Source organism: Pyxicephalus adspersus, chromosome Z (assembly GCF_032062135.1).
Source record: "Pyxicephalus adspersus chromosome Z, UCB_Pads_2.0, whole genome shotgun sequence".
NCBI lineage: Eukaryota > Metazoa > Chordata > Amphibia > Anura > Pyxicephalidae > Pyxicephalus > Pyxicephalus adspersus.
The window spans coordinates 26,525,943-26,552,800 of record NC_092871.1 but is presented as its reverse complement, the minus strand read 5'-3'; the positions used below and the strand labels follow the sequence as shown (position 1 = coordinate 26,552,800).

General features: G+C 37.7%; 1 protein-coding gene across 1 annotated transcript in view; it reads left to right on the top strand.

Moving 5' to 3' along the window:
- GPC3 (glypican 3) overlaps positions 1-26,858 on the top strand; it is a 242,922-nt gene that overhangs the window by 128,221 nt on the left and 87,843 nt on the right. The window contains exon 6 of the mRNA XM_072430796.1: positions 16,519-16,639. Coding sequence (XP_072286897.1) covers positions 16,519-16,639 — 121 coding nt within the window. The remainder of the gene's footprint in view (positions 1-16,518; positions 16,640-26,858) is intronic.

Genomic DNA, 26,858 nt, shown 5'->3' with positions numbered 1-26,858 from the left:
TTCAATATAACTACACGGATGAAGTTGAAAACTCAAAGCCCATCCATTCAATTGATCCAGTTCTCTTCTAATCGGTTTGACTCTGTGTCTGTTTGCTATGGCAGAGTTTTGTTGTTTCTGATTGATATAACAAATATCTAGGATAGTTTCAGGAAAAATATATCTATAAAAGTACAATTCCAAGCCAGGAGGGTCATGTTGAACAGAGGAGAAAACTCACCAGTTTCAAGAGACTACCCAAAGGAGAGGGAAAAAAAGCACACGTAGAAGTGGGGAAGTGGGAACGAGCAGGAGATGGGACAGAAAATAGAATTGCAATAGAGGAGACAATGGGGTAGTGTAGGACCATATGTTGAAAGGAAAGTAAATCCAAGGGATCCTAGCTATGCATTGCTTAGCAGCAGTAAGGATTTTGTGGTCATGATTTGGATTTCATCCTGCATAAGCGAATCAGGTTTGTGGTTAAGAGCAACTGTGGGTCATTTGGGATGGGGATATGCACATCTCATTACTCAGAGTAAGCCCTGGTTTCCTCAACCATCAGCTGAGGTAGGTTGTTTGTGGTGAGGAGACAGTAGGTGGGGAAAAAGTAAAGAAAGGATATAAAGCCATGGGCATGTAGGTCACTGTCCCAGCTTCAAACATGGCACGATGTGATGTAGGGATTTTATGTAACTGGAGGATGTAGGAAGGTGGGAAAGTGTACACACCAGTAGGTGTTTGAATTTTATATAATTAGATCAAGTTTTTTGGATCGAAAGGACAAAAAGGTGATTGGGAAGATGCCTGAAGGAAAATCAGGGTTTTACATAAAAGCAAGAAGTTGAAGATTGGGGGGGCATCAGTAAATTTTGCAGTCCTAAAGGAGGTAAAGCTTTAGTAGGGTAGGTTGTCTTAGGTCTATCTCTGAATGGGAGTCACAATAGGTTGTCAGCCCGAACAGGGGTAAGTTCAGGTGCCTCTGTCATGATATTTAGTATGGGGAGAAATATATGTGAAATATAGTATTTCACAAGGTTAGGGTTCTGATGTTCTGTAGCACACTGCAAACTAGTGCAAAGCATGGAAATTATACAATGCATAAATAATACAACCACTGAAATGCCTTTAAATAATGCTGTCCATAGTCTGTGCTACCTAAGCATGTACAGCACAACCTCCATTTACTTAATTGAAGACAGGCTTCAAAAAATGAAGGCTGTGCTGTATATGTGTTAGTCTGTTTAGAGTTTTGAGGTGTTTGAGTGCAATGCACAACAAAGGTGCTGGAGGATCAAGGTTACAGGTAAGTATAACCTCTGACCAAAGCCCTGGAGAAGGAGAGGAGGGGATTTAAATATACATTCACTAAAAGTTCTCACTTATCCTTCAATAAATCCACAAGTGTGCTATTTGCACTCATAAGTATGGCTTTGTCCTCTGATGAGCTGTTTAAGTTTGGTTTAATCTCTTCTGCAAGATTGCATATGCAGATCGCTGACCTTCTGTACAGGATGGAACCCTTCTATTAATGACAGTTACATTATCCTGGGATAAGAATTTCATTAAGTTCCGTTTCATTCGTCATATACAAGTAATACAGATTCCCAGCACTATTAGAAAGAGAATCGGCGGAAGTATATATCAATGTCTCCACAGTAAGTAACCTAAGGTATTAATTAACCCCTACTTAAAGAGCTGACCCAAAGCACTACAGGGATAAAAAAATGTCAGCGGATCATTTTTAAAAATTACCCAAGCATCAAGGATATGTCTCTATTAATATGAATAACCAGGCCTGAGGTTCTGTACGACCTCTATTTGTCCAGAAGAAACAGCGGTATGGGGACTTTTGATTTTTTTTCTGGCTAATTTAATGTGCATTTAAAGTTTGATTTTTTTGCAGTTAATGTTTAATGGAAGTTAATTGAGCCTATGTTAAAAGTCACTAGAGCTCATCTGCCACAATCTGACTTAATTTGGAAGACCTTTTTCTAGTGGCTGCAGTTAAACCCCTATTTTATATGCTCTGGTATTTGCAAGGCAGGATATAAAAGGAAAGAGCTTAATTAACAGTGCACTAAAATTTGAAAAAGCTGAATCCCATCTGCCACTATTTGTATCAGAACTTACCTAATAGGGTAGAGGGAATAGGGGTGGGGGGGCAACCGGGTACAGTAACATCGGTGGTGGATGTAGCCAACAGTGGGCCCCTGTGCAGAATTGACTCCTGTTGGCTTGGAGGAGGGTCTGAAGCCCTAGTGCATTGGCAAACTTTTCACCCCCCCATGTCTGCCCCTGGGAACAGAGAAAGGAGCCAAATACATGAGTTACATTTATAAAAAGTAGCTGGGTGGCACTAGCATTAAATACAACCAATAGTACTTTCCTAGCCTGTTACCTTCTCCATAGTCTAAAAGGGGTATGTTTGGATGTCGGTAAGTGTTCCTTAACATCCCTTGGTTGAACCTTCCTGGAGGTGGAATCATTATTATGTTCATCTAGAATAAGCCTATAGCCAGGGGCATCAGCACAGCTGTTTCATTCTTCTTTTCATAGAAACATTGGTGTTTGTACAGAGCTAGCACCCTTACAATCAAATGGATCCTACATTATCGTTTGGCTATATCTTTTATAGCCAAAGGGTTAATAAAGAATTATATCTTTTTTTAACAAAAACACTACATGCCCTTAAAAGCCCAAAAATATTTTTGTTCAGAGGCTTTGCAATAAACCAAAAAAATTGGTGCCCCTATTTTTGCATGTTGACCAAAAATATAAAGCGGGGCATGTATTCCTTGTGGTTTTAGGTGCAAAGTTAGCGTACAAAATTAAATGCATTTTATGCCCACAGCATTCTGTGAATAGGTGCCAAGTAGCTAACTGGGGGAGGGGTGTTAGATAAGTGAACCTGCTGCACAGAATTGCTTTTCATGTCTGTAGCCTCTTTTAGTTGTATACATGCAGCTGTTGAATTTTCATGTACATTATATTTATTACAACAAACAATTTCTTATTTAAATGCAAATGGTTTTCTATGTTTTTGTGTAATGTTTTGTAGATAAATGGCAAATCAGTTAAATTTATATATTATGCCGATGTAATATACATTGTTCAGGCTTTCTACCACTGAATAGTCAATTTAAGATTTTTCATCCAGTTTGTATGCCTAGCAGCTAAACATCATATTATTAGAAATCTAGAACAATATTTAAATCAGAGTTTAGTTATATGGTAATAATGAAAACATGGCTGCTCCAGTAAAGGGTCTCTTATATATTTATATGATAAAAAATTGGAAAGAACAAGAAGGCCCTTTTACAGCCAGGAAAAGTAACTTGGTTAAGCAGCGTGTGGCATTCAGCAGAAATGGAAACTTTGCATTAAATCTTTATTAAAATGGTAAAATTCATAATAAATATGTATTATGTTCTGATAGACCTGGGTATACACATGTAAATATAAAGTGATCACCATCTCAAAATTATAGCCAAAAAAAAAAAAAAAAAACTTTAGATAAGGTGTTATCCAAAATGATTTCATAATGAGGATGAAATCATTCTCAAAACCATGCCCTGGTATTAATAACATGTTATTGGCGTTTGCTGACCCTGATCTGAAGACTGGCTTTTACCACCAATCAAATGATAGTTTCTGGGGCCAGACACCACCTATCTGGTTGCTGCAAAAGGTGATTTATTTAGATTTTTTACATATTTTTATGGCATTTTCAGCTTTTTAAATACAATTGTTGGTGCCAATGAATTTGTTGCTACAATTTTACCTAATTTGGCAATTTCTTGTAAAAGTATTTTGGAAGGTTTTGACATATTGGTCAAGCAACTTTGTCCATTTTCTGATTGACTTTAATATAAATTTAAAAAACATAGATCAATAGATGGGTGGAAAGTTAGATATGTACATGCATATTTTATTTAGGTTGAATGTAAGAGACATAACCTCTTGGGGAGAGAGAAAGGTGACGTGAAAATCTTGGCTTTGTGACGTAGCCTTTAATTCAAACAATAGTTATAGCTTCCTATACAATATAATATACTAAATAAACATCTCTGAGTTCCATACAATATGTGTTTGAGAAATAAGTGTGTTGTAGTGACAGGTGGTGAGGGCAGAAGGAAGCATGGTTGGATTTCAGATTGTTTACTAGATTTAGTACGGAGAGGAAGGTGATTGTGGAAAAGTGGCTTGGCTTAATTTCTGTACCAAGAACAAGTGCAGAGGGGTCACCAGTTTCATGTGACATCCAAAGAGTCCTTCTGGTGTTTCCTGTTGTTTTAAAAGGCAAAAAAAAAAACAACAGATCATCTTTTCCTGTTCTCAGTACATGATACTGGTACATTTATTATTTTATTTTGCATTACCTTCAAATCACTTTTTGAAAACCATAACACTCAAATGCAAATCTTTTGCTGGTGGTGGTCCTTCTGTGAACAGAAAGATAGGGAAATACCCTTTAAAATGTAAGTTCACTTCTGTAGTTCAGAATGCGAAAATACAGTGCATTGAATTTGCAAAAAACTATTACCAGTTGGTATTTTCTGAGCTTGCTTTGATTTTGTAATTTTAATGCCTAGTATCCACTTTAGACACCCATCAAAGAAGCAGATTTGGATATTTCAATAGCTTTTAATTGAAAGCAACCAGGCAGTCACCACGCTTGTTTTAGCTTTGCTTTGCTTCAATTTAAATCAAAACTACCAGGTTGTCAAAGCTGCATTTCCCTCGGTCGTCCTATGTGTTCTGTAAATGAAGTAAAGCTAAATCAAAGCTGAAGCGTGTTGTGTTTTCCTTGCTATGCACCCTCAAGCTTGCTCAAATCCACTGGAGACGAGGCCTTATTGACATATATTTAAAGCACAAGAAGGGACCTTATCTGTAAAACAGTGCTATAAAAAGCAGTTGAAAATGATCTATCACAAAAGTAGCTGCCGTTTTGCCTATGTCCACTTTTTAACCATTTCATAATATTGTTTGGATGTAAAACACTGCCCTTATATCTGGAGGTGCAAGATATTACTGGCCAGCATTTAGTGTAATCAGGGTAATTTTTAGAACTAATATAATACTCCTGAATACTAACCTGTGAGGCTAGAAGAATGGATTGAGCCTAGGAACTGGCTGTCAAGTGCTTACTGATTCTAATGTAGAATATATGCCGGGAATACAATTTTACTGATTGCTATATAACTTTAAACGGCGCTAATGAATCCATTTTGAGCACATTTCGATTATTTTAAGTACTACTTTTTACTGGTTCCTTCATCATGTAGGCAGATTAAATGACTATACTTTGCATAACTTTTTTTATGCACATGACGTATTAAACTGTTTAAAGTGAAAGCCCTGTTGAGCTTTAATGTAAATGAGCACATATATATATTTTTTTACCTTTTTTACCTTCCTATTTACCTGTTTACAGTCCACAACTTTTAAATGGTTAAAGCCAATCTACAACAAAAAAAAAGAAAGAAAAAAGAGAAAAACTGTTGAGCAATGATTTGAAGGTAATGCATAAATAAAGTGCAGGCACTTATATTCAATAGCCTCCAAGCCATTATAACACAAAGGTGCTTTGATCATCAGAACAACCCAAATGTTGACCTAAGAAAAGAAGAAAGGTGCTGGATCTCCTAAGCAGTATGTGTTCTGTTAAATGTTATGGAGTATGGAGAGAGATTTTCCCCAGGCAGCTCTACCTAGAGTTGGAGATGAAGGTTTGTATTAATATAGTAGAGCCTCGGTGTGCACCAAAACGGAACATATAAAGCCTAGATGTAATTTTATTCAGACTCATGCAACATGAAGCACCAACACGGTTTAGGTGTTGAAATGGTCCCTCTTCATTAGGGCAAAGCACTGTTGGAACATACATGTAGTGGACTAATAACAATAGAGGGATCTCAAGGGGCAATATCTCTTCAGATGATGGCTATAATATTTGAGTTCAGGTCTGTGGAAATATCTGGAGTAGTATTTAAAGTTTTTTCAGACTCCAGCATTAAATGAATATAATTGTTTTGAGTCAAGTTTTTTCTTAAAGTTTTATGTTTTTAAAACAATTCTTTATATCTGTTTTATACACAGAGTGCACAAAGACACGTGATACAAAGAGTATTTTTTTAAAGAGAGCACAATGGAGGATAGTTACTTTTAGTCTCTCCTAAAATACGAATGTTAGGATTCATACACAATTCATACAAAGTGTTAATATTAAATAGTTTTATTTCACTAGAATGGAACTATATACAAAACTACTTTATATACCCTTTTAATTGCTCTTGTGTTTACTGCATTAAGAGCCTTGTGGACGTCCCTTTTGGACTGCTGCCTGCAGCTCACCCACATACCGCAACTAAAATACTCTATACGAGAAGACAACACTTTATCTTCCCTTGCTGGATCACCATTTACTTCTACTAAGACAGACAGAGATGTCATAATCATTGTGCATATGAAGGTCCTGGAATAAACATTTCAAGCTTCTATCACACCGTTCACTCCACTCGGACATCTGGAAACACCAGCAGTACGTCCAAATTGATCAACACTATCAAATACTTATAAGTAGCATTTCAGTATCACAAGGCTTTTAATGCGGTAAAAAGCCCCAGCAATAATACTAAGTCTCCCCCTACCCCTGATAAAGCCCGGTACAGGCGAAACGCTTCGGGTGGGACACCTTACTGCCATCGCTAACCTAGTATGATACTAAACTATTTTGCTATTTTTTTGGGAAACTTGGTTATACGTTAGCCTAGGATTCATTTATAGAGACAAGCTCTTAATCTTTTAAATTATGTTGTTGGAACAATAAAATTTTTTGTTTTTAAATTTAACTCTGGTTGCCCTTCAAAAGCCTGGCTTTCCCTCCCTCCTCTTCTCCTCTTCCTCCCTCAGATAAACGATTGGTATTTGTCCAAACTGACCTGTCCGTTATAAATATCTACCAACCAGGTTATTGGCATCAGCCGACAGTATCCTCTTTTTTTAATTTATTTTATTATTTACTTATTTAACTATATTCTATATGTCGTATTAATTTAAATACAATGTACGATGCTAATGATATATTAAATTCATTATATAACATGTTTTTTTATATTCTTCACTGAAAAAGGTTTACATAGCATGGTTTACATGGTACTCACTTTGGTTTTCTTCAGATATAAAAAAATAATAAACCAACAATACTAGTACTCATCTGCAAACAGTTAAAATATCCAGCATGCGCAGAGTTTGGGTGAGGCCTGTCAGAGACATTCATTATGGGAGCTGAAAGCTGTAATCTGTGATGAACACACTGCACATGGCAGGCAGCATGCTGCTGTAGATGAAGGCAGCCAGTGAAATATGAAGCCATTGGACGATTGTGATATATAACTGAACTCTGGCAGTGCAGAGAGCCGCTAAAGGACTTACAAATGAAAGTGTCAGTGACAGAGCGTGCGCTCTCCCCAATATGAAACCTGCCATTTATAACTATGTGAACAACTCGGCAAGCTGCTCAGGCATTCAGACTACGGTCCACATCCATAAGGTCTTGCATTCCTTTGGTAAACAAATACATTGCTTTCTAATCTGTGCGTGTGCCAGAATACTTTCTTTGATGATTTAACAATGTGGAATGAAAATACTTTTTAGCCATCACAGACCTAAACATAAACTGGTGTATTAAGATTTTTGTTTGTACATTCCATTGCTTAGATTAAAGAGCCGATAAGCCTTTATATACCAATAGATTTTAGAAGAGATAGAATAAACAAGTCACCAGTAAAAATAAAATCCAGGTAATATTTATGATTGGGTGCTAAGAAGTTCCAGAAAGAAGAGAGCCAGAGCTATGAAATAACAGATTTATTCAACATATTCCTCCCTAAGACTGATGCACTTGGTACAGCACATTTGCAGCTTTTCTAGACCGTTCAAATAAAAGTCCTTTGGTTGGGCCGCAAACCAGCTCTCAGCAGCATCTTTGACGTCAGAAATGTCCTCAAAACATTGCCCCTTCAGGTGTTTCTTCAAATTCGGGAACAGGTAATAGTCCAAAGGGGGCCAGGTCAGGTGAGTAGAGGGGATGGTGGACCAATTGGAAACCCAGGGTGTTCAATTTGGCAGCCACAACATTGGATGTGTGCGCAGGTGCATTGTCCTGCAAAAAAAGATCCCTTTGGTCAACTTTCCACAGCGTTTTGTCTTAATTGCCTCATCAGCTGGTCCAGGAGGTTAGCATAATACGGTTCAGTGATACTAGAGCCCTGAGGTAGGTAGTCCACCAACAGAATACCGTCTTTGTCCCAGGAAACGGACGCCTTGACTTTTTTGGACGATTTCTGGGTTCTGAACTTCCGCTGTGGCGCCATTCCTTTTGACTTTTCCTTGGATTCAGGATCATAGATGTGGAGCCAGGTTTCATCCTCAGTCACTAACCTAGCCAAAAAGTCCTGTGCAGCTTCAAATTGGGCCAAAACGACTTTGGATGCTTCAAATTGTTCCTTCTTCTGATCACTGTTCAAACATTCTGGCACCCACTTCGCTGAAAGCTTGCGCATGTCTAGGTGAGTGGTGATAACAAACCCAACACGCTCCTGTGAGATGTCAAGTATCTGGCTATCTTTTTTGCGGATATTCTCCGGTCCTCAAAATTCAGCTCATGTACAGCATCGCAGGTTGCCGGGTCAGTTGAGGTTGGGGGCGCCCACTGCGGGGCTCATCTTCAACGGTGAAATACCCAGTCTTAAAACAAGATATCCAGGTTTTAACAGTGCTGTAGGAAGGACACTTTTCCCCCAGTGTTTGGGACATCTCAGTGTGAATGTCCTTTGCTGACTTTCCATGGAGAAACAAAAAGTTCACATCAGCCCGTAACTCCAACGACGTGAAATTCGCTTGTGCCTCTGCCATCACAGCTTCTCACTAAAAGAAAAAGCAGTTTTAAGAATTGCAAAGATCTGATATTTGCACAGTTACATACTAAGAAATTAGGCTGTCATATGCCCCCACACTCATTTTTCTATTTCATCTGGCAATGCCAGGAATTTCTCAGCACCCCCTCGTAAGGTAGATAGGTGTCGGATTGATTGTCTTTTGCTTGCCTCTTCTAACTTTAAACAGTGTCCTAATTTTCTTTGTAATTGGTGCTTTTGGTCATAACCCTCCTTCTGCAACTTTGGAATGATGAATAAATGCAAAATTCAATAGCCCTGATGGGACCACTTGCAATGGCCTTAGCAAGGTGACAATCATTGGAACTCACTAGAACTAACCTAAATATTTGTATTGACTAGATTGATCCTTCAGCTCAACTACCAAACTATGTATAAACCCCCTGTGTAGCAACAGGAATAGTTGTCTACCCCCCTCAGCCACCATATAAGCAGAATTCTTGTCCTGCTGAAAGCACATCTATATTTTTAATAGCCATGGTTCTACTGTAAACAGGACCCTCAACTTGTTGAACGTGATAAGAACAACAATACCACCATACTGACGCTGGATGGATTGAGTTGACAATGCAGAAGATCAGCATTTTGCTTCCCATGCCTCTTCAGGTAAGCAGAGAAATAAAGCATAACTCCTGTTCTCTGCTCCCTATATATGTAATGATCATACTGTAAGGAACTTATCTTTCCAGCGAGCCCACGGCATCCCTGGGGATCACAGACGCAGAGGGAGACGCCGCTGCAGCAGGCAGCATGGCATGGCTGTGTGTCTCTCCCTGCAGGCGGAGGGATCCGTTCTAGCCAAACTACTGTTCAGCCAGGCGGCATCCCCAGTATCCCTATGGACGTGAACAGAGAAAGTACTCCTGTGGATGTGCAAAGTAGGGCACGTCCCAGGGGTGCTGTGGGAAGAGGTGTGCGCGCTACTACGCGTTCCTCTTGTACCTCCCGAGGACAAGGCACTCGGCTGCCTCTCGGCGTGGCGGGACATAGTAAGTTTGAATTCCCTGCGGCCAATCCGCGCAAGGTCATTGGGCACTCATTGGTCATTGGCCATTTAAGGAGAACCTGTCCTGGACACCATTGCCCGCTATAAGCCTCTGTGTGTACAGTGTGCTTGGGTGCGTTCTCTGTGTTGATTCATATTAACCTGTTGTTGTTACCAATAGCAACTCGGTCTGATACCTGATTCTGCGTGAACTCCGGCTGCCCTGACCTTGGATTGTTTGTGACCACTCTTGCCTGCTGCCTGCCCTGACTTCAGATTGTTTCTGACCTGCCTCTGCTTTACCCTTCTGTACCACACCTATCGGACTGATCAACAATAAAGCTTGATGAAAGGATTCTTGGAGTTGGCTGTAGTTTGTGTGCCCAGGCGCATTACACATACAAGGTATTTCCTAAATATCTACAAATTTAAAGTGCACTTGTGCCTAGACTGTGGACATAAATCTTTACATATTCTAACAGCAAAATGTTACATTCCTTTATTAAATGTCACCAGGACGTAGATATCTCCTTTGCCAAAAAGTTGGTCCCCCAGTTCCTAGTGATGTTTTGCTTTTGTGAGCATGGCTCTACTCTCAGCTTGCCATAAATAGAGATGGGCACCAGAGACAATATAACTGGGGTTACATTATCAGTAGCTGCCCAATCCCCAGAGAAGCTTGGGCTTTGTGGGGAGGCGGAGGGGTATCACCTGTATACCCATATTCAGAGGTATTTGGCATTTCTAGGAGACATAAAGTAGGAATAAATTTAAAAATGAAATATTTGGAAGCAGGTGGGTTCTTTATTGCATAAGGGTCAGACAATGTCCCTTTTGCAGTAGAATAAATTTTCATGTCGGCTCACAGCTATTTAACTAAGCTAACCTCTCCTTGTGCCATTGCTGGCACCAACATCTTCACCCAGTTCTCCCCCTGGTTCGGGATCTTCCTCCATATTGCCTGCCCAGACCAGAATGTTGTAATTCTGCATGTGCACAGGAGCTCTTTTATTCCCGGCTGCCAGGATTGTGCACCAAGCTGTTCATGCTCAGCTCAGTATACATCACAGAGAAGAATGCGAACAGGCAGGTAAATTTGTTTTATTGCAGAAAGGACATAGCATTTCATTTTTTTTAAACTTTAATGCCACTTGAACGTGCCTTCCATTACATAAATCAGTTATTTTTCCCAGCACAGTATAAGCACACTTTAATCATAAGATTGGTAAGATTCTTTGCATCAAGCTGTAACATTTAGCTGTCTATATAGCTATGAGTCCTTTTACTTGTGTATGTTAGGATAAAACCATAGCATCATATGTTGATATTTTGTCTGCTATGGCAGGATATACACAAGCCAGTCAGAAAGCTCCGAATTCCCATACATGGGAAAGAATGTTAAAGTCATACAAAGACCCTTATAGGCCACAGCACAAACGATTCAGCTTGATGTCCCCTTCACCTCTCCAGACATTCTCCGCATGTCACAATCTGCACAGGATAGACATTCTGACGAAATATTTCAATCTACATACATACACATAAACTTGAAACATAAGCTCAAGTCAGATCGCTGTACAAGAGGAAACGTGCACAAATGCTTTGTGTTTAGGTTTACAGGGCTCTGCAAAAAACATGTTTGGCAGTTGTTGAATTTAAACTTTAATGCTTGAACTAAAACTTGTATATATTCCCTTTATTTTAACTGACAAGCTTATACTAACAGGATGACTGAATCATACCTCACACAAGGAAGTATATTTCAGAGATGACATTTCAGAGCACAAAGGATATAGTCTAAAACTCCGAGCAGCAGCAAATCAAAAACTTTCAATTCTATCTTGCTGATGTGTGCAATTTATTACAGTTATCACCAGTATGCAGTTGGAAAATTTTAACATTTGGATCAAGAGCCGAACAAAACAGATCTTGATAAATATACACTGTAAATATTTCACCAAACTGGGCACTTAATAAATGTTAAATGTATATTTTAGTCCTAGATAAAGTTCAGTAGTTGCTGATGAATATGAATGGTTCCAGGATCTATACAAGCTGCATGTGTTTCAGAGTTGAGGGGTTGGAAAGAATCGTGAAATGGTAATTTTTTTTCTAAAGCTCTGTTGAAGGGTAATTAAATCTGACTGCAATGAATTGTATACAGGTGAATGGAGTTTAAGTTTAGCAATTCTGGTAATTTCTGGCTAGTGTAGGTTTTGCACTGGTTTGTATTATTTGCTGTCTGTATTTACTCTATAAAATGAACATGTCCATAAAGGATGGCAGCTTATAGAATGTCAATATTCACACCAAGCCAAGCATGCTGATCAGAAATGCTGCATGTTTTAAGATATATTTATCTTATATATTTATCTTTATATTTGGTGCAGACATTATATAGCACCAAGTCTGTAGCCAATTGGAGAGATTTCACTGCACCTTGAGTCCCTGGGGCAACAGAAATTAAGAAGAAATCTTTACAAAGTGAGGAAAAATCTCTTTCTAGACTTTTCACACTACTTGTACCCTCATTATTAAGATTTTTTTCTCACCTCTTGTTCTGGTGACATCTGTAACATTTTGGATTTCTCATCACCTTTTGTCCTAATGACGATGGCAACCAGGACAAATAAAGGGGTTATTGCTATCTATAGAGAACCTGGACAGAAATAAAAATAAGACAGAGGTTCTTAATTTTCCTGGCTATCCCAAAGCGAAAAAAAAAACGTTTTCCTGCTTTCCCTAGCTGCCCTGAGTATCACATTGGATACAGCAGCTATGTTTATGCACAAGATTGTCTTAGAATTGTTGATATTGTGTATATTAAGGTGTTATATACACTTATTTACAAATGTCATGTCATTTTAGATCTCCTTTTGCAAAGAAAGAAGTTTTGTTTAATAGTTAGTCACATTCTGGACTTGTTCTGTAATGTTGAAGACATGTTGCAGTCTATTCAAGCCACATCTTCAGTTACATTATATTTGGATATTCCAGCATCCATGCATTGTAAAGCTTATCTTTAAGCAAAAATCACCCTTTTTTTTTTTTTGCTCCGTCCCAAACACCTCTTACCCATTCAGGTCTTTTTTTTTTTGGTTTTACCTTGTAATGCCAGTTTTACTCACCTAGTTCTACCATCTAGGCCGCTCACAAGTACTTTTTCCAGGTACAATGGACTTGTAATCAAGCGTTGCAGATGTGGCCATGCCAACTCCCCCGAAAAAATGGTTCTAGAAAGACATGTGACTGTGAATTAGGGTTAGTAAAAAGGGTCATCTAGCAGTTTTTTTTGTATGCCAGCACATAGGGAGAAGACAGATTGGAGGGCAGATATCATCTAAAAGCAATTTCATTATTTCCATTAAACCAGAATCCCTTTTTTAAAAACCTATCTCTTAAAATATGGTAGTTTGGTCTTGCTTGTTTAAAAACAACACAATATAACACAATACCAACAGGTGGATCGTGATCTACCGGTAGATCGCCAAGGCAACGCAAGTAGATCGCAGAGCCCTGCCTTTTCAAATAAACGCTACCGTCCACAGGAGTTGTTAAGTCCAAGTTTTTATTGTTGGTAGAACATTTTGACTTTGTCATTTTAAAAGTAGCTGGCAAGCCAAAAAAGCGTGGGCACCCCTTCTCTACAGCATACAATATATAATGCTGATCTGCATCTTCCTAATTCACAACAGCTGTTTTATTAAACAAATTAGATGGAATATTACAGAGCCATGCAAATTCTTTATCATTTGACACTTCTTGAAATCTATTACCCTTTATCAGGTTCTCATGGAAGGAGGACACAACATTTCTGCAAAGTCTGTGATCTTTGATTACATGAGCTGACGATGTTCTCCTCTTCTGTTACGAAAATATGCTTTCTTTTGAAACTCCAGAGACTTGTATTATGATCTTAAGTCAGGGCTGGGTGCTCTCCATATGTTAATATACACACCAGAGCCAGCTAGCATCTTGGCATATGTGGGTAGAAGCAAAAAAAAAAAGCCCAACACATGGTAGATATTTGCCGGCCCCTCTCCACATTAAAGAGAGCCCCATATGTTCACAGTAAGGTCAGGGATGCTTGGGTCATATCTTGTGATATGTTCTTGATGTAGAGTGACAAGTTCTCTGATACCCAGTGATTTAAACACTAATCAGAAAACCATTCATCATGAAAGCTGCTGTAGAATTATCTACTGTACTGTTAAAAAGAATTTTCTACAACACAAGTAACATATTACAGAATGCTCTACAAGTCACAAGGAAATTTAGAATAACACGGAACAGAAACAGATGACTCAAGTATCCATATGTCCTGTAAATCATTGACTTTCTGATGTAATGAAAAGACTTGATACCATGGAAATTGTATAATCAGTTCTAGGTGACCCTCAAAGCATGACGTCACAAAATGATTGTTAATGAAAAGGAAGTTGAAACAGTTGAAAAATACACTTGATGTCATTTTGCAGGTTGTATTCATTTATATTATACAGTGATCTTTTCATCAGCCATTTTATCTCACTAATATACTAGTATTTGGTCAGCTCCACATATCCATATGTGGAGCTGACCAAATACTAGTATATTAGTGAGATAAAACCTATGACTCCACATAGTCATAGGTTAACATTGTATGCTTGCTACATAATTTAGGTGCCACGGAGTATCAGAAAAACATGGGTCTGGTTCCAGACATAACCCGTTACTATAAGTGGTTGCAGAACTAGGTATTATATTATATTTTATTCCACAATTTCATCAGTGAACCTGGGTTATCCAGCAAACCTGGAATAGATTTCCTAAAAGGCATTTGCTAATTGTTAGCAAATGTTTTCAATCCTGGACCAGATCCATTCCAGGTTTGCTGGATTACCCAGGTTTACTGATTAAAGTGTGTCTTCTCCAGTCTTGGAGAGCTTTAATAAATCAGGCCCATAGTGTCAATCCGGCACTGTTGTAGTGCACAGATATTGGAGTGAGAGGTGGAAGGAGAATTATGATGACTAAAGTGCTAATTCTCCTTTATTGATTAATAAACATGGGTTTTGGAATATGTTCTTGACCAGCCTGTACTACCACTGCACCAAAGGCGATTGGTTTGGCTGTGCTGTTGAAAACTGAACAGAATTCCATATACTGTATGTAATCTAGTTAACAGGTTCAGTAATATGTATTTTTGCTTCTGCTTTTAGTTTAGGTTGAGTTTAGGTGTAATTTACTCTTGGTTGAAATAATAATTCCTTATTTTAATACTGGTGAATATATTCAGTAAGTGTTTTCTGTGAATCTCTTGCGAACATCCAATTAACTTATTATGTAAATCTATTGCACAATGTGATTTATCATTCAGGAAAGTTTTTAGAATAGAGTATAAAGATAACAAACATTGAAGCATCAAAAAACAGAAAACTTTTATTAACCTAATGGAATGGAATTGGTGCACAAGCAGTGAAAGTCTTCGTTCACATTCAGTTTGTACTACTTCTGACGGCTGCCACTAGGTGACGCTCTAAGAACAATTTATTGTCCTGGAAAGCTTCCATTGACTGATGCTCTATTCATGTAACACAATCTAGGGTGTGGAATAAACCTTCTGAAAAGGAACTTGAAATATTTCAAAGATGTTGAGTGTTAAACATAAAGCCGAAACTCGGCATGCTTGTGTCAGTAAATTATAGAAGTGGGGACAAAAAGTTATGCAATGGAGCATCTCTAATTGGCTCAGAAATATCCAAGGGCAAGGGGTTTTCTAAATGTGTACAAGATTTAGATTGGAAAAATAAATTGTCCTGGTTCCCTGATGTTCATGCATAGATTGTATCATTATCACATGGTCTCCATCATTATATTATAATATCCATCAGGGAATTATCTCTAAACTAACCATATTGCACATTTAATGGGTTAAATTTTGCCGGATGATTTTTGACTTTTGAGTGATTCATAATCCGTGGAATGTGTAACTGCCTAATAATGCAATATTTACGTGGCACTATTTGTACAAGTGTAACCTCATGGGGGGTTAAAGGAAAATACTAATTTAGCTAGGTGGTATAGAAGGCATATGAATGATCATCGGTGAATTTGAGAACATGGGCTAATCATGGATCACGAGAGAGGATTGGCCATTGGTATTGATACAACTAGAAATACATTCATAAAAGGGGGCAATAGTGTGTATGCATATCACTTTCATTAAAAAATGTTGATTATCTTGATGTTTGAAATCCCCAAGTAGAACTTTTTTTCTTTTATTCCTTTTTTTCTATTCTTGCCTTTCCTTTTATGTTTTTCTTTTTTCTCTTTATTTCTCTATTTTGTTCTCTCTTTGTCTCTCTGTATGCAGCAGTGACAGTTCATACTTAGCAATGCGCTGGCAGACTCCTAAGGTTGGTCAGATCATGCTTGCATACGTGACCACCTTATACTATCTATGATACAACTTTTAAAACCTGAAACATAAAAGTGACACAGTCTTAGTAGGTGATGTTTTTTCCTTTAACCTTGCTTGTGGAATTTCCTAACTGGCAGCACTAAGCAGATCAATCCTAACATCTTTGTGATCTGTCAATATTCTTTCAGATTCAATCCTAACACAGTGAAAAATGGCTTAAAGGTTCAAACAAGCAACCAAGAAGGAAAAGCCAGGAGTACTGAGCCCGTAATTAACCAGATCATTGATAAATTGAATCACGTCAATCAGGTAGGTGAAAAGAAAACACACAGCTGCTTAACTGAATATTAAACAGTCAATACTGTGTCAGACTGGGGATTCCAGCTCATTCATTTTCTTTCCTTGCATGTATTTTTAAGAGAATTCCAGGGGATGGAGGATTGTTCTCTGTTTTTATTGGACTGCTTTTCATTGTAAACTTGTGTAACATTCAGATGGCCTTACACAAGCCTTTGAAGTATGGAAGTGTGCTTTATTGTACGTGGGGTGGGTATTTCATATTGGGCCAGGCTGGGTTTTTTCTGGATGATCTTTCTGAGCCACATTCACATTTGGGGGATGTGACAGTGCTGTTTTTGTAGCAGACCAGTAAAATAAGTTTAGGCAGACAGATTGTAGAATTGTGTCTGCCATCATCTCATACATCCCAAGCATTTTTGCCTTTGATATATGCCCATCGCTGTGCAGCATCTCAGTTTGCAAATACCAATAAATTGAAAGAAGATAGCAGCCACTTATGACGATCAAGTAAAACATTAGCATTCTCGGACAAATAGCAGACATGGAGATGGTTTCTGAATTACTATAAATGATAATTTATTGTGACAGGGCCTCTTTAATCAGTGAGGGTCAAGAATGTGTGCTGGCAGCTGACCACATTATTTCAATGGAGAAGACAAAGCTAATCCGAATTGGGAACAGGCTGGGGGCTGTTTTCTGCAAGCATGCATTTCAATGTCATTGTAGTAAGGAGGGAAAAGGTCTTTTGGTTATCAGATTACCTAACATCCAAGCTACTTTGAATGTCTTTGGCCAGCTTTGCTCATGACTGCATCCTTCTTCATTGTTTCCTAGTTTACTATCTACTACAATGAGCATTTTAGCACACAACCAGAATCCGTGTGGCCAGGGGGATCTTTTCCTCCACAATGAGAGAGTGCTGATCGCTTCTGCACCACATCTGTCTCTTGGCCAAATCACACACTGCAGGCTCCTATTCAATGGACTGGTAGATCTCTTCTCTGGCTTTTGGGGACAGCATCATGTTTATAGCAAAGCCAACTGCCATCTTCTACTGTGTTCTCCATAATCTCAACTCAACAGCAAATAGTAAGTTGTTCTGACTTACAATGGCCATTACAGATTGCAAATATTTTCATAATTTTGCAGTGTTCTCCCCAGCCCCTTTTAGCCGTGCGCAGCACCCGGAATTTGTCAGTAACCACCTGGCCGTTTTTGGGTGGTTACTGATGAGTTGGGTCATATTACAGGGGCCCACCACCCGCCAACAATTTCTTCCCATCCAGCTTAAATACATTTCTGGGTTGAACACTGTATTGCCTAGATAAGATATTAGGCTATGTGGGCTATTAACCCTCCTGAAATAATAGATTTGGGTGAAATTAAAATGTACCTGTTGAGAACGTATGTAAGGCATCATTGCTGGTTCTAAAATTGCACGTTTTAGGCTGCCATTTTGCCCCTTTGTACTATAAGGAAACCCCAATATTGACTATTATGACAGATTCCCTGGTAAAGTGTTTTTTTGTTATGTTTTCGTTGTTTATTATAGTTAGGGTTAAAACAAATAGCCATTTTATTTGTAATTTTATTGAACAAATATAGATTCAGTATATATATATAAAAAAGATTTACGCATCACATAAATTCAATCAAACCTTAAGGCAAATAGCCATTTTATTAATTATTATTAGTGTTTTTTTTTAATAAATATGAAATGTTGCATATACATATTTTGCGCTGTATTCAAACAAAAATACAATCTGATATTCCTTTAAACGTTCCCTGGCGGAGAATCATTTACTACCATTGGAACTTATAGACCTGAAAGATTCCCATGGGGGAATGTTTGCAGGAATGTCTGATTCCTTGTTTTATAAATGGAGCTCGTAGTGTTCCATACAGGCAAAACTTATAGTATCTTCATTGTCATATTATTCACAGTTTCCTCTTGTTGTAGAAATCCTTCCATTTTCTAAACCTAAAGTGCAACTAACCAAACGCTTGCTTCACTTTCCATTGTTCTATCCGAAAAATAAGTTTATAAAATGTTTGTATCTTCTTCCTGTATGGTAGCTACATATTCATACACTATTCTATGGAGTAAAGAAAGAAGTAGAAAAGTAAGTAGGCTTTTAAAGGCAAAGGAAGGATTAACATTTATGATCAAAAGATTGTTGTAGTTCTATTATAGACATAGAAATTCCGAACTAAACATTATTCAATTCGTAAACATAATGTACCAATATGTAGTTTTTACACTTGTGAAGAGTGATCAAGGATTTTTTAGGGCTTATCTCAAATTCCCGACGTGTTTCACCTACAAGGCTTCCTCAGGGGATTGCGGCGATCATAATGATGAAGAATACTAAAAATAAATAACAATAAAACAATTATACAGAATTAAAAATAGAACAAATGAGTACAAAAATAAAGTGACAAATACCCAAATAAGCATTAATAAGATCAATATGTGATCAATATACAAATTCTACACATGTAACAAAATACATGGCTACTTACAATATGTGATTACTGTGCTTTAAAATACCAAGCAAATGAGCATGCCAAAGTACTCCCTAGGAAACCTTCTAAAAGTATGAAAGTAATGAAAAAACACCCTTGTGTTAGTTCTGGGTCAGGACTAGAGATTAACCTTTGCAGCGCTAGGTCCCAGGTTCGAATCCTGGCCAGGGCACTATCTGCATGGAGTTTGCAGGTTCTCCCCGTGTCTGTGTGGGTTTCCTTCGGGTACTCCGGTTTCTTCCCACATTCCAAAAACATGCAGTTATAAGCTAATTGCCTTGCCACAAAAAAGTGACCTTAAACTGTAATAAAGAAATATGAAGATGTTAGATTGTGAGCCCCTTTGAGGGACAGTTAGTGTCAGGACTATGGAATTTGTACAGCGCTGGGTAATATGATGGCGCTATATAAATAATATTAATAATGGTGTGAATCCACACACATGCACAGTACAATGCTGTCTCTCTGCACATGTGCAGTGCATGAAAACACAAGACAAAAAATGACTTTACTTGGAACGCATGGGCGGTATACTGCACTCTGCCTGGGTATGTGCAGTAGAAAATCACTGATGTAAGTGGAGTTTTAATGCAAACCCCTTCCCACCCACACAAATACTTCTAAGTCATGAACTACATACAATAAAACTTTACATGGTGATAGTCTGTGCACTTTTGCAAGAAGATCCATAAAAGGGTGATACTACTACAGATTAAATGGTAATAAAACTGAACTAAATTGTGACCTATTTTGCAATCAGTAGAAGAGATTGAAGAGGTTTTTTATTGGGGGTTATTCTTACTTTAATATCTCAAGTTGAAATTTGCATGAGAAGTGAAATATTCATGGATATTGGATTTAGTTTAGAGATATAAAGATTTAGGATAAAGCCCACACTTCTCTTATATGAACTTGTCCTTGTGTACCTGAAAAAAAAATGAAAGTAGAATTCATCAGTAATAAATAACTGGAGCAATTAAACTAGTAAAACCACATGCCAGTGGGGTGATCCCTGCCTTTACGATTCTTTCCTTTTGTGGCGTGGGAGGCTAAATGGTATTTTTGTGAATGATGTGTATTAGTAGGTATCTGGTAATTCTCATCAGCTGCATGAGCTGTGCGGCTTTGCTGAGTCTAGATCTGGAATTTACAGCTTAACCTGCATTGTTCTCCTGTGTATTAGGGGTCAGACATTGGTTGTAGTTAACATGCCCCTCTCACACAAATAGAATCTAAATAGAATGAGAAAATGCAAGGAAATTCTGTTTTTGGATCTTTTCTAATAAATGTAAAATCATAAATAGATGTTTACGTAAATATTTAACACAAGTACAGCCCATATTAGATCTAAGGTGTCATTTTATGGAGTGCTCTTACCCCCTTTTTCCCTGGTAAATTTGACCTCATAGGCAGCTGTAAAAAGTTTGATCGGTTTTATTGTTTTTATATGATTAAGCTGATTTTGTGTTTGATTTTTTCCTATATATTTATCACAAATAACATTTAACTCAGGTTGTATTAGCAAAGGATTCTCAGGTTGTAACAGCAAAGAATTCTCAGAATAGTATGGCAAATCTATAGAAAGCACAGTAGACATATATAAAAAAAAAACACTACAAAATGTTTTGTATAATCTTTAGGGGTATTCTCCTCCTCCTGTGTCACTGTCTGTATCTATCTGTCATTTGCAATCCTTATTGAATGTACAGCGCTCTGTAATATGTTGGTGCTATATAAATACTGATAAATAATAATAAGTACTGAAGAATTCCTATCAATCTGCCAGTAATCCCGAATGCTTCTAACTTTCTTCCTGTTCCACTGAAATCTCAGACAGAACACCTTCCTATTTTCTCATCCTCATAACATAGGTAAAGGTGTTTTGTAGACCAGCAGGAAATTTTATTACAGAAAAAAATGACTTGTTAGCCTGAATTAGACAAAAATCTTATTTTTCTGTTTTTGCAGAAGATACATAACATGATGAAACTTTTTATTTATTACAAAGATTACAAAGACATACCAAATATTTTTTATCTTGTCCAGACATATAGGTTTAATAAATACAATCCAGATCTAAATTAGGAATGTTTGTAGACCACAAATATTGGGCTAACAACAAAGATCAATTATCATTAGCTATAACAGTATCTTTGGCCATGCCATCCTACAACTTCTTCTATAGGAATATTCATATGGGTATAATAAAGTTGTAACTCTCACTTGTTGGTAATGTGGATAGCCCAAGGCAGACAGTTATACCAAGACTTATGGGACTGACTATTTATTAAATGCTATAAAAGACAAAGTGAACACACATCCTACAAACCTAAATTAGATTGCACTGCAAAACAGGCAATGTCTGGGAAAGGAATGATAGGAAAAATGAAGGTCAGAAAGATAGATATCTAGCATGTAAAATGTTCTCTACACCAGGCAGCTTGCAAAAATTTTTATAAACTATACTGAAACATTCCAGAATTATTCCAATGAATGTTAAAGTAGCCGAAATAAATCATTGCAACAATTATGGAGAAGCTTTATTTGCACACAAACATTGGGCACAATGCAAAGAAGTCAATTATTTGTTTAAAATACTCACACCTAACAAGACTAGGTGCAAATGACCCTCCAGCTTGTATGTTATCAGAATTACTGATGACTGTCGGGTATTTTGTGTTACATATATTGGATCTTTAAAGAGTATTTAACTGTTGTATTACACCTGTCAAACAAGTGTGCAAATACAACCTTTTGTAGCAGGACCTACAATATTCTGCCAACTCCAATTAAAGGAGAAAGGTGTGGTAATGTGCAGTTTCTCCTTAAAAATGTTTGATGTGATTTTTTTTTTTTTTTGTGTATTTCTCTAATTGTGCTATGATATTGCAAGGAATATATTGATGTTATACAGATCCAATAAGGTCATGCCTAAATAAATCGAATTTTTTTTAATATTCTGTTTGGGTGTGTAATAGTGAAATATTGAGTATGAACATTTCTGCTACTGAGTCAGCAGGTGGAGCTCTAGGCTCCTCTTCACATTTTCCAAACCATGTTAGCAGGCATTGTCTGCTTTTTTGGCAGAACTATAATTCTCTGAAATTATTTTGGCAATTAAAGATTTATTCTTAAAACAAAGGTTGCTTATAGATAAGTGAATTCAAGAACAGTTAAAAAATATATAACCGTTCAAAAAATCCTAATATTCTCTAGGACAATTTGCACTCCTTTTCTATGTAGAGGTATTTGCAGATTAGCTGCTAAAGGGAGTAAACTGTGAATTTGCAATCACTCACCCTCACTTCTCACCCGCAATCACAACAACCGAGCAAGTCAGAGGATGCAAGCATACGAATTGCCCAAAAGTCATCAGATGTAAAGATTCTTAAGTAGAGGGTAAAATTCCACTAACAGATGCCAAACCATTATGGTATCTTCCATTATGGGAGACCATTAACTGAAAAGTCCCTCTCTTAGGTCCTTGTTACGATAGATGTCTTGAAGGTGTGGTGACATGGCATGAATATCAATACTTTTCAGTTTGAGGGCTGATAAGTGCATAGTGGGATTAAAATAAGTAAGTAAAAAAATTTTAATTCAGAAAAGGTTGTACAGTTTTGTGCAGGTGTTTTTTTTATTAGAGTCATCAATATTCCATGTGAATGATTTTCATTTTCACAGGTAGAAAGCAGGTGGAACATTCAACTCCGTTTCACATTTTTGCTGTTTCACCTTGTCTTTTGCTGGAATAAACATTTTTGTACAGAGCCCAATAGCTTAATATAAAATCCAAACAAAAGGAAATTATTCAGAGCAGCGATTCACCCCTTAACAGGTGTCTCTTTTCAATATGTTATTGTCAAGATATACCAGAAAGCCAATGATGTGCCTGAAACCCTGCAGTGCTCTGGGAATCCTTTGTCATACATTAGAAGTTTTTAAAATGTGTGTGTGCATGTATATTAAAAATGTTAAATTACAGAAAATCATGATGTTTCCCTTTAAAGGAATATATATTGTTAGTTTTGCTGTCACTTATCGATATCCACTACAACAAAAGGATGGACAGGGTATTATAGGTAAACAATGCTTCCTTGCAAACCACTCTCTTTTCCCTTGTCGGGAATCGTTTGCTCCCCATTAAATGGTGCATAACACAGGCCTGGTGTGTTAGCCATGAAAAAAACAGATGTAGGTACAGCAATAGTAAATGATTAATTCCTCCCTCCCCCACATTACTAGTTAGCTCATTCAGAAATCTGTCCCTGTCTGCAGGGTTTGTTTGACTCATTAAACCTTTCCATTGTCAGAAGTTTCTTTTTGAAGTACTTTGAAGCTTAGTTGCTGCTTTAACAAAAATCTGCACAGTGAAAAACAAATGTCATTTATGAAATGAGGACATGGATTAGCTTCACATGGCTGTGGAGAAGTTTTTGTCAATAGCCAGATACTTTGTTTGCTTTTTCCATTTAGGCGGGGTTATCCGTGATTATCTTTTGGGCAAAGTAAGCACTGGAGGGAAATGTATTTATATGTAAAACCTCGGGTGGGTCAGAATGGCAAGCTTGTGGTCTCTGGTAGTCCGGCCTGTAATAAGTTTAGACATATGTGGGGATTTCAAAATTTAACTGATCCATTTGTGTGCCAGCTGTGCCATATGCTCGGAGCTGGTGCCATATGCTAGGAGCGTTTTTTTAAATTTATGAACATGCAGATGAGGGGAGTAATACCTGTAATTTTCAAGTGCAGCTTTCAAGATGAGTTCTTGTATTGTTTTTATCCATAAATTTAAAATAAATTGTATTGTTTTAATAATTGAAACTGTTCACATTTTTTTTTATCCTAATAAAAACCCTGCCTATAGTTTGACTCAGTTATCTAAGTATCTTCAGCTTAAGTGGGTGTTTGGGTTATTGTTGCCTTTCTTTTATCTCAAACCAGTCTGGCCATTCTCTTTTGACCATTGGCATCAACAAGGCATTTTCCCCATGAGAATTGCTCACTGGGCATTTTCCTTTTTTCAGATCATTTTTTGTAAACCCCTAGATATGGTTGTATGAACATCTTGGCACATCAACAGTTTCTAAAATACACAGACCAATCTGCCTGGCACCAACAGCCTTGCTATGTTCAAAGTCACTTAAATCACCTTTCTATCCTATTCTCATGCTCACTTTGAACTTCAGCAGGTTGTCTTGAAAATGTCCACATACCTAAATGAACTGAATTAGAGCAGTATAGCTGATTAGATTAATATTAAACAGGATTTATTTAGCCCCAACATATTACGCAGCACTGTACATTAAATAGGGGTTGCAAATGACCGACAGATACTGACAGTGACACAGGAGGAGGAGAGGACCCTGCTCAGAGCAGCTTACATATTTAGTTCACAAGCAGGTAAACAGGTATACCTAATTAAGTGGCCAGAGGAAGTCTTTGTTATTCACACATATAATAATATATAATGTCCAACAGGGAAAGTTTGTATTTTTTAAACACTTTTATTGATATCTTAAACAGAGGTGTAGTGGGGCAGGCACGGGTAGGAACGTGCCCCCACTTTTTTCGGGAGTGGGCACGCATGTCTCTGAACACAACCCACCCTCTCTCCCATCGCAGGCTTAGACCCGCTATGGGAGAGTGGGCAGGTTCCGTTATGATAACGTCACTCTGGGGGAGGTGTCTTCCCCTTTGAGTGGCACGGGTGTAGTGGGGTTGGCAAGGGCTTGTAATAGAACCTCTCACAGCTAATTTAGGTTCGGTTGCAAGTTAGTGAGTCGGGGCAATGCACATGAAAATGTTTTCAGAAAAGCAAATTATTTAGGCAATATAACAATAAACAAAAACCTATGCAGTCTACAATCACAATACATGCAAATTTTCCTGTGTTTTATTCCTTAATAGAAAAAAAAAAACCTATTCAGCACAATCATTACCTGGGCAGCACGGTGGCTCAAAGGTTAGCACTCTGACCTTCATAGCGCACGTATCTACATGTTTGTGAGTTTGTATGTGCTTGCTTAGATTTCCTCCCACATTCCAAAAACAGTTGCAGTTAGGCTAATTGTCTTCCCCCAAAAAATTGACTGTAGGAGAATGAGAAGGGGTATAGAAACAAATGTGCCAAGCATGCACAGGTGTTTTGAACATGCATTCATTCCAAAGATGGCAAGTTAGAGATGTTCATTGCATGGATTTCCATATGTGGTAATGTGTGTAGCACATAGGTGTGAATAGGCACAAATGAAGCTTTGTACCATTGTAGTTCTTCAATGGGGGTTCCCATCTCTCCAAACACACACACCCGGTATTCCATAGGAAATACTTTGTGTTCATGAGCAGCACATGTAATACTTTAAGGCTTATTGATATAATAAGAATGTGTAAAATTCAGGACCCATAGCATTTGGTAATATATTTTGGTTAGGCAGTATAGGATGAGTTTAATTTGTGCCACACATCCTTATAACTCATTTCCTACCAAGTCTGTTCTGGTGTTGATCATAATGTTACACATAATATTTTCTGTTGCAAGTGACAGAAGTTGTAAGAAAAAATTCAGAAAATGTAATTAATATAAAGAAAATGCATGACATATGTGTACCAGGAAAAAGCTACATGCATAAGTGCTTTTGGAAAGCATGTCATGCAACAGATGTATAGGCAGATTCTTAATGAGCAGTTTTCAAGACAGCCAACATATATGGGACCCTTGAGACACAAATTATCCGAATCACTGTTTGAAGACCACTAAAAAAAAAAATTACAGCAACATTGCAATGTTTTACTTGCTATGTATTATCATATCTTTTTAAGCAAATATTTTGCCATTTAGATTCTATTAGTTGTCATGTTTTGGTATCATATCATAAGTGATTTTCAGAAGCACTCAATCCAGTGTTTCTCAACCAGGGTTCCTTCAGGTTGCTGGGGGTTGCGTAAGCAACAAGCGATTTGTGGCTCTCAGGTCACTTTAACCACACAGTGGATTTTTTGGCTGTCTAAGGGTGACATTCTTCCCACTGACCAGCAATGTATGAGGCATTCTTCCTATTAGCCACCAGGTGAATGTATAGGCAGTCCCCGGGTTACATACAAGATTGTAGGGACTGTAGGTTTGTTCTTAAGTTGAATTTGTAAGTCAGAACAGGTACATTATTTTAATAAATGTAATTAGGACAGATGCTTGTCCCAACATAATATTAGGCAGTGTGGTGTCAGTTACTGTAAAAAAATCCTCACTGTGACTTAATCACAAACAAAGCAAAAAAAAAAAATCTTTATGGAGCCTAGACATTATTTACTTCTGGAGCAAGCTGTGATTTGTTATGCAAAAGGAAACAACTGCAGAGTTTGTCTTGGTCATTAAAGAGTTACAACAGGTTGCAGAACAGCTCAGCCCCTAAAACTCAGCTGTGTTTTTTTAAAAGACATTTCTGCAAGTCATGTGAATCGCCCCTTCCTCCCCATCAAGCCTCCGTCATGGACATGTGTGAGCAGGGAAGCCCCGTTCCTATATCTAGGAGTCGCCAATATGTTGGATGTCCTTAACTCTGGAACTATTTGTACTGTAAGCTTAGAATTTACTAATTATAGAGGGGTTCCCTAAGACCCAAAAGGTATTTTCAGGGCTTAAAAAAGCTAATCTAATCTATTGGACATTCAAGACAAATGTGTCTTACAAGCACTGTTTAAA